The sequence below is a fragment of the Pipra filicauda genome, unplaced genomic scaffold (assembly GCF_003945595.2).
Source record: "Pipra filicauda isolate LSUMZ 115617 unplaced genomic scaffold, ASM394559v2 scaffold124_size2119055_pilon, whole genome shotgun sequence".
NCBI classification, from domain to species: domain Eukaryota; kingdom Metazoa; phylum Chordata; class Aves; order Passeriformes; family Pipridae; genus Pipra; species Pipra filicauda.
In genome coordinates, this window is record NW_024103707.1 from 1,600,378 (window position 1) to 1,616,298 (window position 15,921).

General features: G+C 37.5%; 1 protein-coding gene across 1 annotated transcript in view; it reads right to left on the reverse strand.

Moving 5' to 3' along the window:
- FREM2 (FRAS1 related extracellular matrix 2) overlaps positions 1–15,921 on the reverse strand; it is a 122,803-nt gene that overhangs the window by 21,543 nt on the left and 85,339 nt on the right. The window contains exons 7-16 of the mRNA XM_027729239.2: positions 14,837–14,986; positions 13,151–13,360; positions 12,685–12,882; positions 10,572–10,736; positions 10,309–10,491; positions 6,834–6,964; positions 5,763–5,921; positions 4,582–4,885; positions 2,222–2,353; positions 1,280–1,611 (exon numbers count right to left, since the gene is read on the reverse strand). Coding sequence (XP_027585040.2) covers positions 1,280–1,611; positions 2,222–2,353; positions 4,582–4,885; positions 5,763–5,921; positions 6,834–6,964; positions 10,309–10,491; positions 10,572–10,736; positions 12,685–12,882; positions 13,151–13,360; positions 14,837–14,986 — 1,964 coding nt within the window. The remainder of the gene's footprint in view (positions 1–1,279; positions 1,612–2,221; positions 2,354–4,581; positions 4,886–5,762; positions 5,922–6,833; positions 6,965–10,308; positions 10,492–10,571; positions 10,737–12,684; positions 12,883–13,150; positions 13,361–14,836; positions 14,987–15,921) is intronic.

The window sequence follows — 15,921 nt, forward strand, 5'->3', positions numbered from 1 at the left end:
CAAAAACAACAAAAAAAAACAGTTTATCTGATTAGATATCTATATGTCCATTGGCAACTAGGCTTTTAGTAGTACAGTAGCTTTGTTGTTGCAAATGCCCATACGTTTCTTTGGGCAACGACACACTTTTCACATCTACCTTATGCCATTTGGGACTAACAAAATAAGAATTTGTGCATATAAGTCTGTTGAGGTCTGATAGAAGGTGGGTCCCTGGTAAAATGTTAAAGAAGCAGAGAAATTATGGCCATTTCTCAAAGCAGCCTCATCCTTTTCACAATGGTTCAACAAGGAACTCTCGTGCACCAGGAAAGTCAGGTACCTGTGGACAGACTTCTCGGAAATGAGATACTGCATTTCCAGTTTTTCTTCAAGCCTGTAGGATTACTCCCCAAAGAGTTTTTTCTGTACATTAAGGACTGCTCTTCAGAGTTACAGACTTTGTACTCCAGAGCCTGAGTGAGATCAGACAGGCTTATATAGTGACAACATAAGGAAGACCCAGGGATTAATTTCACTGTGACTGCACCAGAAGAAATCCTGCACTGTTTATCTTCCACATTACTATGGATTTCTAGAAAACATTTTCCAAAGGACACCTGAAGATCTCTCCAATCTCCTTCTTTTAACTCCCCAACCACTTTCACAGCTCTGTTCTTCAGCCACTCCATATGGCAGTTTCTCTGCTTCCTGACCAAGGAATTTTTTGATGGGTAATGTGAGACCACTGTGCTGTCTGCATTGATGGGTCTTGTTACCCAGTGAGCAAAAGATCAGCAGAGTCAAGCAGCTGGTAGGACACTGCAGTCCATAGTTATTGGCAAGAAGTCCCTCCACAGTATTTTAAAACTGTTTTTTAAGATACACCACAACTAATACTAAATAGCCCAGTACTATCTATGGGCTAAAAGCAATACGTCAGAAGGCTTTCATTCTAAGAAAAGATTAAATTGGCTCACTATACAGTGAAAGTGGGATTAGTTTGTCCTAAAATACTCCAGAACTGTACTGGGAGAAAATTGTAGCAAATTTAATTCAAACCAAATTATTCTCCTTAATTTTAATTGGACAAGGATTTCACATAGAGCTTATTAGCATTTAATGGATATTGATAGTTTTAAGAAATAAGCCAACCTGAGGAGAAGTCTATTTCTTCTTAAGAAAAAAAGAACACTTTTCAACTAAATTAATTCTACACCCACTTATTTCTACTAGCATAGATGCCCCATAAGGGAAATACTTTAAGAATACAGTACAAAATCAAGTTATAGTTTCATACCTGTCCATCTGTCCCAATGGTGCCTCCACAATCTGTGAGGAGCTCAGACATGTCATAGTAACTAACAAACTCCCATAAACAGGCTTCCAGATTCAGATTGCGGTAAAAGCGCAAGGTATTGAAGCCTCTGATTGTTGGGCTGTATTGATAGGGAATGGTCTCTCCAACCACATCTGGATTCTTGGTAGCATCAGTTAAAAAACCATGATGGGTTTTTACTTCTGTGTAATCCAACAGGTTGGAGCATTTATGGTTTCCAACTCTAGTTCCATCAGGACTAAGTGTCAGCTCAAAGTTGGAGAGTTCTCTTGTAGAAATAACAGGCAGCATGCCTAAAAAACATTAATTTATAGCACTATCACTAAATGTCAGTTTTCAGAGCTGCTTAATTTAGCCAAACTTTGTCAAACATTAAGCATATTATCCGGTGGTTTTGTATTTTGTATTGCACTTTAGAATTCAAAGAAAGTTGATATGCTAAGTGTGTATGAGTGCTATCCACAATAATTATGTCTGTATACTATGCACAGCCAAATAAAATATTTATAAACACATTAAAATTACATCATAATAATATTCAACATATCAATATTTCAATAATAAAAATTTCATTTGACTTTTTCAGAAGCACATAATAATTAAATGGTATATTTCTATGCACTTCAAAGGAGTTTCACAAAGCGTACATCTAGCTTAATTTATGCAAATTATCCAATTAATCTGAAAACACTAAATCTTCATATCAGAGACTATGTATCAATACCGTATTTCATCCACCTTGTTGCAAACTGTGCTTGTTCATTCATAACATTTTTCTCTGTTCCCACATGTTAAAAGATCATATTATTATTTTGTCTATTTAGAACAATATGACCAATAAAATAGCTCAAATAACAACATGTTGTATGAGTTCTCCTAACTTCACAGCTAATTTTCTCATACCATCAATATGTGGCATTGTGACGGTCAGTTTGATGAGGTTGGCATAATCAGGATCTTCTGGGCCAGTATAGCGCAATTTGGCAGAGAATGGTTCTGCTCCAACTACTCCTGATATACGAGGTTGACAAAGACCTAATGGAAAAAAGAGAAAGCAACCTTACTTTTATGTCCAGAGAAAATAACCTATACTTTCCCTTGCACTATTTTAGATGCATTTTTTTTCCTGCTGTACAGGTTTCCAAAACAACAAAAATTTTCTTGAATGACAGCTAAACACTTTGAGCAGCATTTTCCATTCTGAATGGGAATTTATGCAAAAGAGGATTCAAATAAAAATCAGTATTCGATTAACTAGGACACATTTTCAGAACAAGGTGGTGATACTCCATCTGTAGCTTTTCAGTTGCATGTGTCAACCATATTTGCAAAGTTGGTGTCAAGTGTCATACTTTCTTACAGTGGTCTACAGTGGTGTTAATTCCTCTCACCCTCTTAAGCACATACAAAGCTTTACAAAAGATACCTGACCAGTGTTCAGTAGTTTTTGGCACTGGATTGGGGTATGCACCTACATGCCCTCACAGAACTTTATGGTCCTTCTGTTCCATTAGCAACAAAAATGTAGTTAGAATAATTGTGTCAAAGGACCTCTGGAAATACTCTGCTCAAAGTAGAGCCAGCTTCAAAGTCAGATCAAGTTCCTTAGGGACTTGTTCATTTCAATTTTGAATTTCTTCAAGAAAGGGGAATGTATAACTTAATTTGATAATCTTTTCTAGTGTTAGTTCACATGTTCCAATACCAGTCCTGGTTTGTAGACCAGAAAATTAGGTTTGTAATCATATGATCTGAGATATATGCAATTTGTAGTTGCATAGTTCAATGCAGATGTTGTCTGCATTCTGGCTACAAGAACCACAGCACTTTGCCATGTGATGGCCAAAAGATCACAAAGTACTTTAAGTAAGAAACTAGCAGACATGGAAAATCAAAACAGTTCCCTTTGCCCTTGTTCTGCTCTTTGCTCATTTCTGAGGGATTACAAGAAAAGAAAAGGCTGTGTTCTCCTCTTGGAGGACTTAATGGATCTGGTGGACCTCATCTGGTTCAGCATCTCCCAGTTGGAAACTTCTGGCAGGAGGAAAAACATTTTTTTTCTGCAGATGATAGCTTTTAATTTGTTGTCTGCGTGATTGATTGTTTGATGGTTTTGTGGTTGGTTTTTGTTTTTTTTTTTTTTCCTCAAATGCAAGTAAGATGTGCTAAGGAGATTAAATGCAGTTTTTTGCACAACCTGATTTACTTTTGAGAATTTGGTCTATATACTGGAGGTCAGGCATCCTCAAGGTGGCAAATATTCAGGATTTTGGCAGGTTGCTTTGATCATTGCACTTCTTTCCTTCCACATAGCAAGTTAGCTCAGGTACTGGAAGTAATATATCATGTAATGTATCATGTAATCATGTAACGTATCTCACACAAACCGCAGCAGTTAATGTAGCTACAAAAGCAGCAAAGATGACACAAAGAATGCAAAATGGTTGCAGAAGGGTAATCAAATACGTTTTGCACTTTACCTTGGTTGCTGATGTTACTCATTCTCCATATCATACTGTAAAAAATATTATCTGTGATTTTTGTAACAAAATAGCATATGCATGTCAGTGCTTCGTCTCTGTTTCATAATGATACTTAGTATGAGTTTCATGAAAGGAGTTGGTTAGGCAAAGGAGGTAGACTACAGTACCTGATGGCTAAGAGAATACAGCATCAGTTCAATATTAGTTAGGTGTCAGAGATTCAGAGAGAGACAAAGAGAGTAGCAGAGAAAGAAGACGGATGAATATTATGAATACCTCAACCATGAAAAAATTTTGTCCACAACCTGTTATTGGACACCACTTGCTTTAGTCCTTAGTCAAGGAAGACACTGATTCTCAGATGTCCAGCGAGGCCTGAATGTCAAATGAGGGTTTTCTTCTGGCTAGGCACTCATATGCCACCCCTATGTGGATTTTCCAGTGTCCAACAGGAGCTGAGCCTATACTGCATCATTACTACAGTTGAATTCAAAAGCCAACAGAAAATAGGTTTCACTAATTCCAGTGCACATTTATATTGTTCTCATGAACATACAAGTTTGCGGTGTGGATTATTATTTAAAGATATGGAGAACTAGCACAGATGGAAAACATTTTCTTTGCTGTGTGAAGAGAGTTTTTGTACCATCTCTATGAACAACAGAAGAAAAACCGAGACTGTAATGTTAAAATGCCTGATCATGTAATCAGATTTTGTTAGGACAGAATTTGGGATCCAAAAGAGACCTCTGAACTCTGCATGAGGTGATGATGTCTTACCTTCTGATGTGCTGATAGTTACAATAGGGCTCATAAGCTCAAGACCTTCATTCCCATCTGAATTCACAGCCCGAGCCGCACACTGGACACGAGAACCAGCTTGAAAGTAAATGGAGTCGAGCGTAATCATTTTAGAGGACGTGAAGAAGGTATCAAAGTCAACCTCCTTCATGGGGCTGGTCACACCATCAGGGCCAGTGGGTGCACTTACAAGCCACCGGTACTGAGTCAGAGTATTATTGATGTTCTCACTGGCACATATAGAACCAGTCTTGTCAAAGTCTTCATATTTAGGATTACAAGCCTGCAGAAGAAGGCCGATATGTTAGCAATTTCTTTGCTTCATGGCAAAGGAATTTTAAGTTATCAGGAGTCACAAAACTCAACAACATGGAACTGACGATCCCAGTGAATCTCTTAAGAAATCACCTTATTTTGACAGTAGTGCTTTCAACATTGTTAGGGTAGATTAAAAGGCATATCTAATTATGCTTATTGAAATAAAAAAAATATTTTAAATTATGATATATAGGTGAAAACGTGGCATAGTTATGAAGGCACAAACTACATTCCCACATACTGCTTTAATTTGAACTTCTTCCTTTGATCTAATTCTGCAAATATCCTTTGTATTTCAAAATTTTCTTTTTCTTCTTATTTTTTTTTTGACTTAAGAGAACCATTCAACACATGGCAAATTCCTGTGTATAAGAAATGTGTGAGAAACAAACTGAAGATGCAGATGGACAAAAATGTTCCACAATGTATATGCACATTCATGTAAACTTTTCAGTTGCAAAATTACAATGAAAGAAGCCTTCAGCAAACAGCACTCATTTTTCAGTTTGTGGCACTCATTGAAAACAATGTCTCATCTGTTATCTCCAGTGATTTTAACTCTGCAAATTAAGGCAAGATAATGCAGGAAATAGTAAGGTCATACATAGACATAGTGTGAGTATCAAACTGTTCTCAGTGATGAACAAATGAAACATCTTTCTATGCTTTTTGTCTCCTGAATATGGATTCACTATCCAAACAAATTAGATTAGCTCTGAGGACAGTTCTAGCTTGAACTCGTATGTGACTCATCACAATATTGATCAATACTGGGTGTCTAAAATCCACCACACAAAATCCGTATACTGATTTTGTTCCATTTTTTCCCCAGAGATACTCACTGTGATACAGATGACAGGATAGCCAGCTACAGGACTGGTTCTGTCTTTGGCTCTAGAAATATCATCATATATCAAAAGAGATGCAACTTGAGGGACAGAGGGAAAAGTGACGTCTGCCATGCTGTTCATTTCTTCTATGTAAACAATGGCCTTGGCTGTCTGACAATGAAAAGACAGAAACAGTTCTCTGTGAAAATTAAATAAACAAGGGGATTCAAGCTGGACCTTGATCAGAATATGTCTAGCCTTTGAAACATTGTTCCTAAAGAAGTTCTAAAACCTCAATTGGATGAGCTACTGAGAAAGGGTTGAGGAACTGCAAAGTACATTGCAGAGTGCAAAAGGAAGAGGTAAAATGATTTTTTTCTTCTCAGTACACTGAAGATCCCAGACCTTTAGCCTTGTGTCCCAGCTTTCTTGAATCACTTCAGTATGCTGGTAGAACCCCAGTGTGCACTGTGTGCTTTAATACCTGGTGGAAACGGTCTTTGTCATCAGCAAAGGTTCTGTCTGGCTATATTATTGTATTCATATATAGTCAGACTATATGTGGTATGACACTGATGAAGCAGCCAGAGAATTTCAAGAACATTTTATACCAGAGGAATATACTGTTTAAATTAAAATTATGTATGTTATAATGTTAAAAAAAACAAGAATATGTGGCTATTTCATCTCACACAACAAGAATAACATTAACATGGTTTTGACAGCAAAAGTTACATTTCACCAATTGCTCTTTTTACAGCATAGAGGTTACACTGTATTGCCAGAGAGTGTTTCCAAGAGGACATCAGTTTCTAGGACTGATTATATGAGGAGAATGTGTGTGGAGTGATATCTTGAAGACTTCAGTCTTTCATTGACTCTATGTCCCATCAACACAATTCCCTTGGCAACATAATGTTTTGTGTAGGTGCTACCATGTCAGTTGAGATGATCCTCTTTGTCTTTTAAGATACAAGCCAAGATGGTGCGAATAAATCTTAAAATAAATGTAAAACTATGATCCAGAAAACAAGAAGTCTGTTTATCAGATTTTGTTGTTCAGGACTTGCATGAGCTTGTTACCTGTATTTCTGCAACCATGTTCTCATCAGGCTTCAGATGAACAGTGAAGGCTTCTCTCATCTCCCTTACTCCATCAAAGAGAACTTCAACTTCCACAAAGTGCTGTGTTTCACCCTCTTTAAACTCAATTTCTAAAAACATAATGAGACACTTAAAAATAAATCTGTTGTTCATAAGAAGCTGTGATTCTAGGCCCTGCCATGAGAGATGGCAGCTAATACTCAGTTTTCAAACTACAGCTGTTTGTATATTTAGTTTAACCTATTTGATAATAATAATGAATAGCAGTGGACATATGTGGAAATCACTGAAAATGTGGCATCATCATCATCAAGAGATTTGTAAAGATCAGGATATAGTCTAACAGAACTTAATATTTTGAAAATTATCTGGGACTAATTACATTAATGTTGGTAACATATGAATGACGAAAAGACTGAATGATTCTAAATAAATAGTATTGTCAGGTCTTGCTCAAACAAAGTGCATTTTAATACAATGGTATATACAAAAAATAAGATAAAAATCTAGAGTTACTCAACAGTTCTATATTTTGGAAATCATTGTCTCTGAAAAAACTTTAGAGGCCATGGTGGATAAAAACCATATTGGGTTTTCAAGGCTTCTGGTCATGGGTGGGCTGCAGGGGAGGCTTCTCTGAGAAGACACCAGAAGCTTCCCCATGTCCAGAAGAACCAGTGCCAGTCAGCTCCAAGACAGACCCACTGCTGGCCAAGGCTGAGCACTGCAGTGATGATGGTAGTACTGCAGTGCTTCTGGGATAACACATTTAAGAAGAGGAAAAAACTGCTGCACTACAGCATCTGGGAAACAGCAGTGAGAATATGTGAGAGAAACAACTCTGCAGACACCAAGGTCAGTGAAGCAGTGAAGAAATGTTCCAGGTGCTGGAGCAGAGATTTCCCTGCAACCTGTGGTGAAAACCACAGCGAGGTAACTCTGTCTTTGCAGCCCATGGAGGTCCATGGTGAAACAGAGATCCACCTGCCACCCATGACAGAGCAGGTGGAAGTTTGAAGGAGGTTGTGACCCTGTGGGAAGCCTGTGCTGGAGCAGGCTCCAGGCAGGACCTGTGGCCCTGTGGAGAGAGGAGCACATGCTGGAGCAGGTTCAATGGCTTTTAAGGACTTGTGACTCCAGGGGGGAGCCACTATGGTGCAGTTCGTGAAGAACTGCAGGCCATGGGAAGGACCCACATTGTAGTTTGGGGAGGACTGTATCCTCTGGGTGGAACCTCATGCTGGAGCAGAGAAGAGTGTGAGGAGGAAGTGTCAGAAATAAAGTGTGATGAACTGGCTGCAATCCCCATTCCCCATCCCCCTGAGCCACTCAGAGGTAAAGAATTTGGGAGTGAAGTTAAGCCCAGGAAGAAGGGAAGGGTGGGAAGGAGGTGTTCTAAGATCTGGTCTTAAATCTCATTACCCTACGGTGATTTGATTGGTAATAAATGAAACTAATTTCCCCAAGGTGAGGCTGTTTCGCCTGTGATGGTAACTGGTAAGTGGTGCACTTATCTCAACCTTTTTGTCATATTTTCTCTCTGTTCTCGTGTTAAGGAGGGGGAGTGACAGAGGAGCTTTGGTGAGAACCTGGCGGTCAGCCGAGGTCAACACACCACACTGACAGTTAGACAGTACTATGATTCTTGACTGTAATAACTACTAAAGAAAAGTATAGAAACCATTTAACATTTGTGTCTAAAATGGGTGAGAGTGATGCTAAAATAATAGGTGCATGTCTACTATTTTTATTTTTTAAAGGATGCCAAATTAACTGAAGATGGTAACCAACAGAAACTAAGGACCAGAAGAAAAAAGAAAAGACTTGCAGAAACTGATGTTGTAATTGGTATATTGAAACACCACCATAAACAAAATATACCAAGTGCTAAAGAGCTCTGCATGTATGACAAATAAGGTCCAGAGAGGTGATGGGGACTGATCAGTGAAGTAAGATCACTGATCAGTGAAGTAAGATGTAAGATGCTAAGAAACACTCTTCCTCTCCAATGCCTTCAAATCAGGACTAGATGCCCTTTCCAAAGACAATGTTTTCTCTAACCAAAGTTATTGGGCTCAATACAGAAGTATTTTGGGGAAATTGGGAGAATCTTACAATCCACAGTGACTCTGATTAAGTGATCTAATGATCCTTTCAGCCTTAAGTGTTATTAAGCCATGAAAATACTCTGTGGTAATAAACATGCTATGTGATAGCTAAGAATTTTACTGATTTTAATTTTGTCAGACTTACCTCAGAGACCCCAATTAAGGATGTGTTTTTTGTACCCATGGCTGAATAGGCAGGTTCCCTAAACCCACAGATATTCTGAAACCTGTGGGGAAATCCTGTACATCACAGACCTTTCTCAAAGGCTTCCAGGCAGAGAAGAGCCTCTTGTTCTGCAGTAGGTTCCCTTGAAAACTTTGCTCCCAAGTGCTGTCAGTACACAGCAGGGAGAATGTAAGCAAGGAAATGCATATAGGTAATGCATATGGGGTAAGTATTAGCTGACACTAAAAGTTCCTGTGGTTTTCAGGAGGAAAGAGCAAAACTCTAAAATGCAGGAGGCAAAGTGACTGGAATTAGCAAGCTCTGGGTTGATGCTTTGCTTATGGCTAAGAAATTCTCTCTTCAGGTATCACTAGTGGCAAATGCCTTTCCTGTGGAAACTGAAGATAGCCCAAGGTTGTTGCTGGATGTTCAAAGGTAAGTCTTATCTTTCAGCTGAACTGGACACAAAAATAGTTTATCCAAAACTGTGAAAACACTCCAGCAATGAATCATTAATCTTAAAACACAGATTAGTATCATGTATTATCATAAACTGTAGAACAGAAAAAATTCATAATGCTACAAACTCCATTAGTCATTCCCTAAACCATGTAGGTGGGCTATTAATGAAAAGAAGTTTATCAGCTAAGAAATTTTTCAAACTGTTGCGCAACTTCTCTCCTCATTCATTACTAGTGAGGAGCAGCAGGCAGTGAATTGCAGAAATATAGATAGAAAACTTTATTATTATGAATGTAGAAAACCAAAGAGAAATATACATGAATTCCTACATACAGTAAAAGCCATTATCTTTATGAATTGCCCAAGAAACAATCACACAACATATCCCAGGAGAAGATATTTCTTCAGAGTAATGGTATTACACTTCACAAATATTACTAAGGTGGAACTCATACATTTCTTCCACAACTACTTGAGCTACAGATGTTTTCAAAGGAGTCACAACTGTTTTGTAAATATCTTTACTGATAACTAGTATTCCAAGAGCAATTGGTTGTTGCATACCACCAGGGATCTGTCCACACTCAATTTGAATAATAAAACGGATTATGGAATGTGGTTGCAAATTATTGTATTCATAAAGTTATTTCATTTTTGAAACATTATGTTACAGTCATGATTGAAAACTAATAGTTGGATGTGATAAGTATGATCCTACCTTCTGATATAGGGTGATAGTCTTCTCCAGAAGTAGCAGATCCATCCTTTGTATGAACTCTCACAATAGAAACCTTGGAAGTGTCTCCCAGACGAAGCACTGGGATTTTTACAACTACTACTTGTCTTGTGTCCTTTGGTTCACTCACACTAAATTTGGTCTCACCAAACTTAATAATAGCTTCTGCAATTAGAAGGAAAAAAGTGTTTTTAGACCACGCAAATGGACTTCTAAAAGCCCGTAAAAACAAAATATTCTCTTACTGTCTGCATCATCCCGAATCTTTATCAGTGTCTCGTTTTGTTCACCAATAGAGGCACCAAAGGAAGAATCACTTCTTGGAGTGCCAAGAACCAGACGTAGTTCTTCCTCTTCTTCATGGAAAGTATCATCCATAAGTACCAGTGTGCAAGGCTTCTCAGTTTCACCTGCAATCATTCTGAAGGTAATATCAGGCAGAACTTAGGTGTTCTTTGCTCTATTACAGCACTTCTCTCCAAGCTCAAACCACAGGCTGCTTCTGCTGGCCAAGGCATCCACCTTGACACCACATAAGTTAATGAATAATGACAATAGTGAAAGCAGAATTAGTAATCATTACCTTTCTAGGGAAACTCAATTAAGTGGAATCTCCCATTTTGGGACTTCTCTAAAACAAGTTTCTATTTGGTATATCCACTTTATACGTATTATTCCTTTGGTTTTACCTTAGAAGGAAATGCTCCTTCTCAGTGACCTCTCCCACAGAGTGCCTTGAAAAAAATAAATACTTGCACAAGGAAGCAGAGCAATAGAAACTTTCACTAATACTAATGGTAATTTTGTCCTAAAGTTTTCTATTTCAGATCTCTTTTGATTGGACACTCTCCAACAGTGCGGACTTTGACTTATATTGTTCCATTTGATTTTAAAATATTTTGAACTCCCACTGATTCCAAGTGACAATAAATTTTGCCTTAAAAATGCTTTGGAGTATCAAAATGTTCAATTTTTCACTCGCAAATCAATGTGCCTAGACTTACTAGATGTTCAGAAACTGGGAAAGCAGCAAGAGTTATAAGTGGTGTGCAGTGTCTGGCACCCAGCATCAGACTTGGTGGGCTCATCATCATAAGAAAGACTCCTACATCCCTGACAAAAGGAACAGCACAGGATGAGAGAAATGAGGTCAATTTACAGCTGTTTTTCATCGTTACACATGCAAATATGATCAAGGCTCTTCAAGGTGAAGAACCAGACCAGGATGCTGACTGTGTTCATTTTCTGAGGTTGTTTTTTCCCCCCTATAGAAAATAAATTATCCATTAGGAAGAGGAAAAAAACCCCAAAATATTCATTCTGCTCATTGTCACACGGGAAATGTGAAAACTGAAATGAAACTGCTACATTTTAATATACCTAAGAAGCTTATGGAAAAAAGATGTAATTCTGGCAGACCTATTTGCTCCTTGTCTCCACAGAGAAATGGTAGGATGACACTCAAAAAAAGAAAAAAGTCATTTCCTATGTGGCCCAGATGCATTAATTCTTATAAGTTGGACTCTCATTTGAAGTTGCACAGGAGCAATGGCAAGGGTGTAGATTATATGACAGCACTAAAAGCTGAGGCCAGCTCTAAATAGAGATTGAACAACTCACTTTTTCAAGACAACTTTGATAAATGTCTACAGAAATATTAAAGTCATCACTTCTGTGATAAGGGCATACCAAGGATTTCATGCTGATGACAGAAATTGTTTAGGGCTTGTAAAAAATATTACGTGTGTTTAAACTTCAAAGACTAAAAGATGAAACTGTGTTTTGCACACGTTGAAGGAATTCGGCAACATTCTTTCAAGGTAGCAGCATTTGATTTATTTGCATTTCATCTCTGATGTGAGATATCAAGTACCTGATATTTGTGGGTTGTCTTAGGAAAGCCTCAGTGGGAGAAAAAAATTCAAGCAGAAATTAGAGAGCTATATCCCTGTTGAAAGATCTATTACTCATTCCAGTGCAAGTCAAATATATTTACCAGAAATCTGCTTAACAAAGAGCAGAACTTCTGAAGTTTCCTTTCTGACAGCAGTTCTGTGCTTCTACTGTGTTATCCTGAACTGTTTTTTGCTATCAGAAAGATTCTGGCATTCAGTCTGAACTTATATGAAGATAAGTCCCTTTGGTTCTTATTGATTATCCCTCTAGGTCAGAAGTGAAGCAAATAGAGGCAACATAATTTCTGGGCACTCTTCCCACTGTGTAGGAAAAAAAACACCTTTGTTTTCCAAAGTAGTCTTTTTGGCACTACTTTATGAGAAGACACAATTAAAACAAAGCAAAGCAAAGTGAGCATAACATGGTAGACTAAGGCCTTCTACAATAAGATCAAGAACTTACCAGGAAGGAATGTGATGATGGAACTGTCAGTATTAGGACGTTCTTCAAAGTCCATCATTACCTGAGCTGAACCTTGCCTTGTATAGCATCTCACAGTGGATGTGTATTGGATATCCCCACTCCTATATATCATGGCAGAAATCTGTCCGTCATTTTCATTGACTACATATACAGATTCTTTAAACTGCATCTTAGGCACTGGGAAGAAAAACACAAAAAGCATGTGTAAAGTATAACTGTAGAAGTTCTTATATCTTCCCTCCTCTATTTCAGATTTATTTAAGTTACATTGCACCAGATATATAAAATAAGCAGCCAGACAGGAAAGGATTTAACATATTGTCTCTAGTTGAAATGCGTAGACTCATTAGCTTTGGTGTGCTTCAAAAGGACACTTACTTGTGTACTGCAGTCATCCATCCCCTGCATAAAGGTGAAAAGGTAAAAAAACCCACAAAAGACTCACAATCAGTTGCTGAGTCATTAATGAAGATGGTGGTCTTGCTGGGTTCTCCAAGGGCAGCATTCATGGGCATCCTTAGCACAAGCTCAAACTTCTCAGTTCCTTCTAACACTGGCTGTCCAAGATCATCCAGAATTACCACACGAAACGTCTGCATATTGACTCCGGGGGAAAAATCCAAATTACGACTGATGCCTACATAATCTACTCCAGCTACCAATGGAAAAGAGATAAAATAGGATTACATGTAATGAAAAATGAAAATATCTATCATTAGGCAGTTAGTTATAGGTAAATCTATTTTTTCAATATTTTTAGTTGCCAAATTCTGGCATTTATGTAAAGCAAAACTATCTATTGACCATCTGAGGTGGACTATACAATAAAACAAGTCAATATTAATTTACTTTTTGTTTAGTGATGATTCGAGTCACAAAATGAGGCTGCTTTTGTTCTGCTGTAAACCAGCAGCTAGTCCAGAACAACTAATAAAGTTTGCTTGAAGTGAGAAATAAAAGTAAGCAAAAAGCTTTGAGACAGACTCTGGAGATGAAGCAAAGTTTTTTGGAAAGAAATTTCATATTATTTTGTAACAAAGATGCAAGTTTTGAGAGTAATGTAGAAAGTAAAGGAGAAAAGGCCAGCGAGCTGATTGTAAGGAAGAACTGATGCTCAGAGGAGTTGTATAAAACAGAATGAATGGAAAACAAACAAACCAAATTCTGCTCAGATGACATCAGGTGAAGTCTGTCACCTTACTGTTAAAGGCAGACTGATCTGGGTTTATCTTCTTTTGCTCGGTTTAAAGCAAAGCAAACCAATCCATAACATGCCAATGAGAAGAAGGCAAACAAAACAAGATACTGACTAAAATGTGACCCTATCTTGGAACCAAAGCATTAAAGGTATCTAGGACTTTAGGGAAGGACTGAATTTTAATGTTCATTTTTGTGGATAATTAATATTCTTACTGTAAGAAAATATTTTTCCTCCCCAAAATAAAATAACTTAAATATTCAGGATTAGTTAAAGATACCAGATCATAAAAGCAAACTCATAAATGAAACAATCATATATTTTTTTCAGAGTTCATAATTTTCTTTCCATGACAAAAATACATATATGTTATGTGTGATACAAATATATGATGTTTAAATATTCCTGAAATAACAGTAAAGTTACACTCAGGATAAGCATCTAAGGAAGATGAATTTTACGCTATCTCTATACTAATGTCTTAAATAAATGCTAACATTTGTTTCTGCAGACAAAGTTTCTGTCAAAGCATCACTGAACCACACAGCTGTAGCGATCCTCTTCCTGAACAGGGTACCAGGTAATAATTTCTCATTGCCTACAGTAAAAAGGAGAGGAGCAATCTCTGCACGCTGTAAGTGATTATAACTCTGTGCCCAGAGTCTGCTGCTGAGGCAGCAGCAATCAACTGCCTTTGTAGCATAGCATTCTACATGAGGATTTGAAGGCACTTCTCTTAGTGCTGTACTTCACAGTTGCTCCTAATCCTGTTTCTTTCAAATTCTGTAACTACTTAATTTGTTCTAAAAAGAAAGATCTCCTAAGAGCAAGAGACATACATTTCATCTTATGTAGTTGAAACTATATCAAGACCCAATGTGCTAGCATTTGTGTTGAGATGTATTATGAAACTAGAGTAAAACAATAACTTACCCTCTGCAGTTACTGGTTCAGATTTGCGAGACCTCACTGTAACAGAGGCAGCTTTAGACAGATCAGTTCCAGTCCTCCCTACACGTACCTCAATGTAGCCAGCACTCTCATCAACATAGTATTCATCATTTCCAAAGTAGAATGCTGGTTCTGGTGAAAGAGGAATAATAAATGTTTCTTTACCTTACACTGAAGCTAAGAAGACAGCATAAAATCCACATTAAACAAAGGAGAGTACTTCGCTCTTTTCTCAGTAAGTGAAATAAAGTTCTTTTTTTTAAGGTTTAGAATTATTCTGACTATTTCTGGCTTCTTTTCAAGTATTGGTTTTTCTGGTTTTGGATAGCAATTGTTATATCAGCACTGTGCTCTTTTTCTTGCCTCTTACATTTTCAAGTTTGTGTGTCAGCATGTACAAATCTGTGCACAAAACCAAATGTGGTATCTCATTAAAGTTATTTTAGCTGAGTCTTGTGCACAGGCCAAAAAATTCTTTGCAATTTTTACTTTGCTGCAAACAGACAAAGGTGAATACAGATAATGAAACCTTAACTTGAATGTTCTCACAGATTCCTGTTGCCAAAACCAGACTGGAATATGATATATAACTGCAGCTGCTTTTGGTAATGTTTTCCAGCTAATCAAAGGAGCAAATATTGAATTTTCATTCCCCCACATCTAGCATTTAAAACAAAATCAGTCTTATTTCATGTAAAATGGAATGTGAGCAGTCTTTTATCTTAATACTGAAGTTCCACAGTTCATAAGAAAGAAGAGCAAAAAGAAAAAGGAGGTTAAGTGCTATTCCACTTAAGAGACGTATTGTTTACCTCCCTTTTTCCTCCCCTTTTCAGTTTTTCTAGACACAGCAATTTCAAAAAGTAAACAGGCATAAAAACACATCCCATGGATGTATATCATCTCCCTTTTTCTATCCCTTCCATTCCTGTTTCAAACATACAAGAGTAATCACACACAGTCAGTGTTCCAGTTTTCCCACTGCACAGCCGAAATCACATCTACCTTCTCCAAGGGTAGGAAGGCCTACACAAGTTCTCTGCACTTCATCACAATTTTCTTATGTT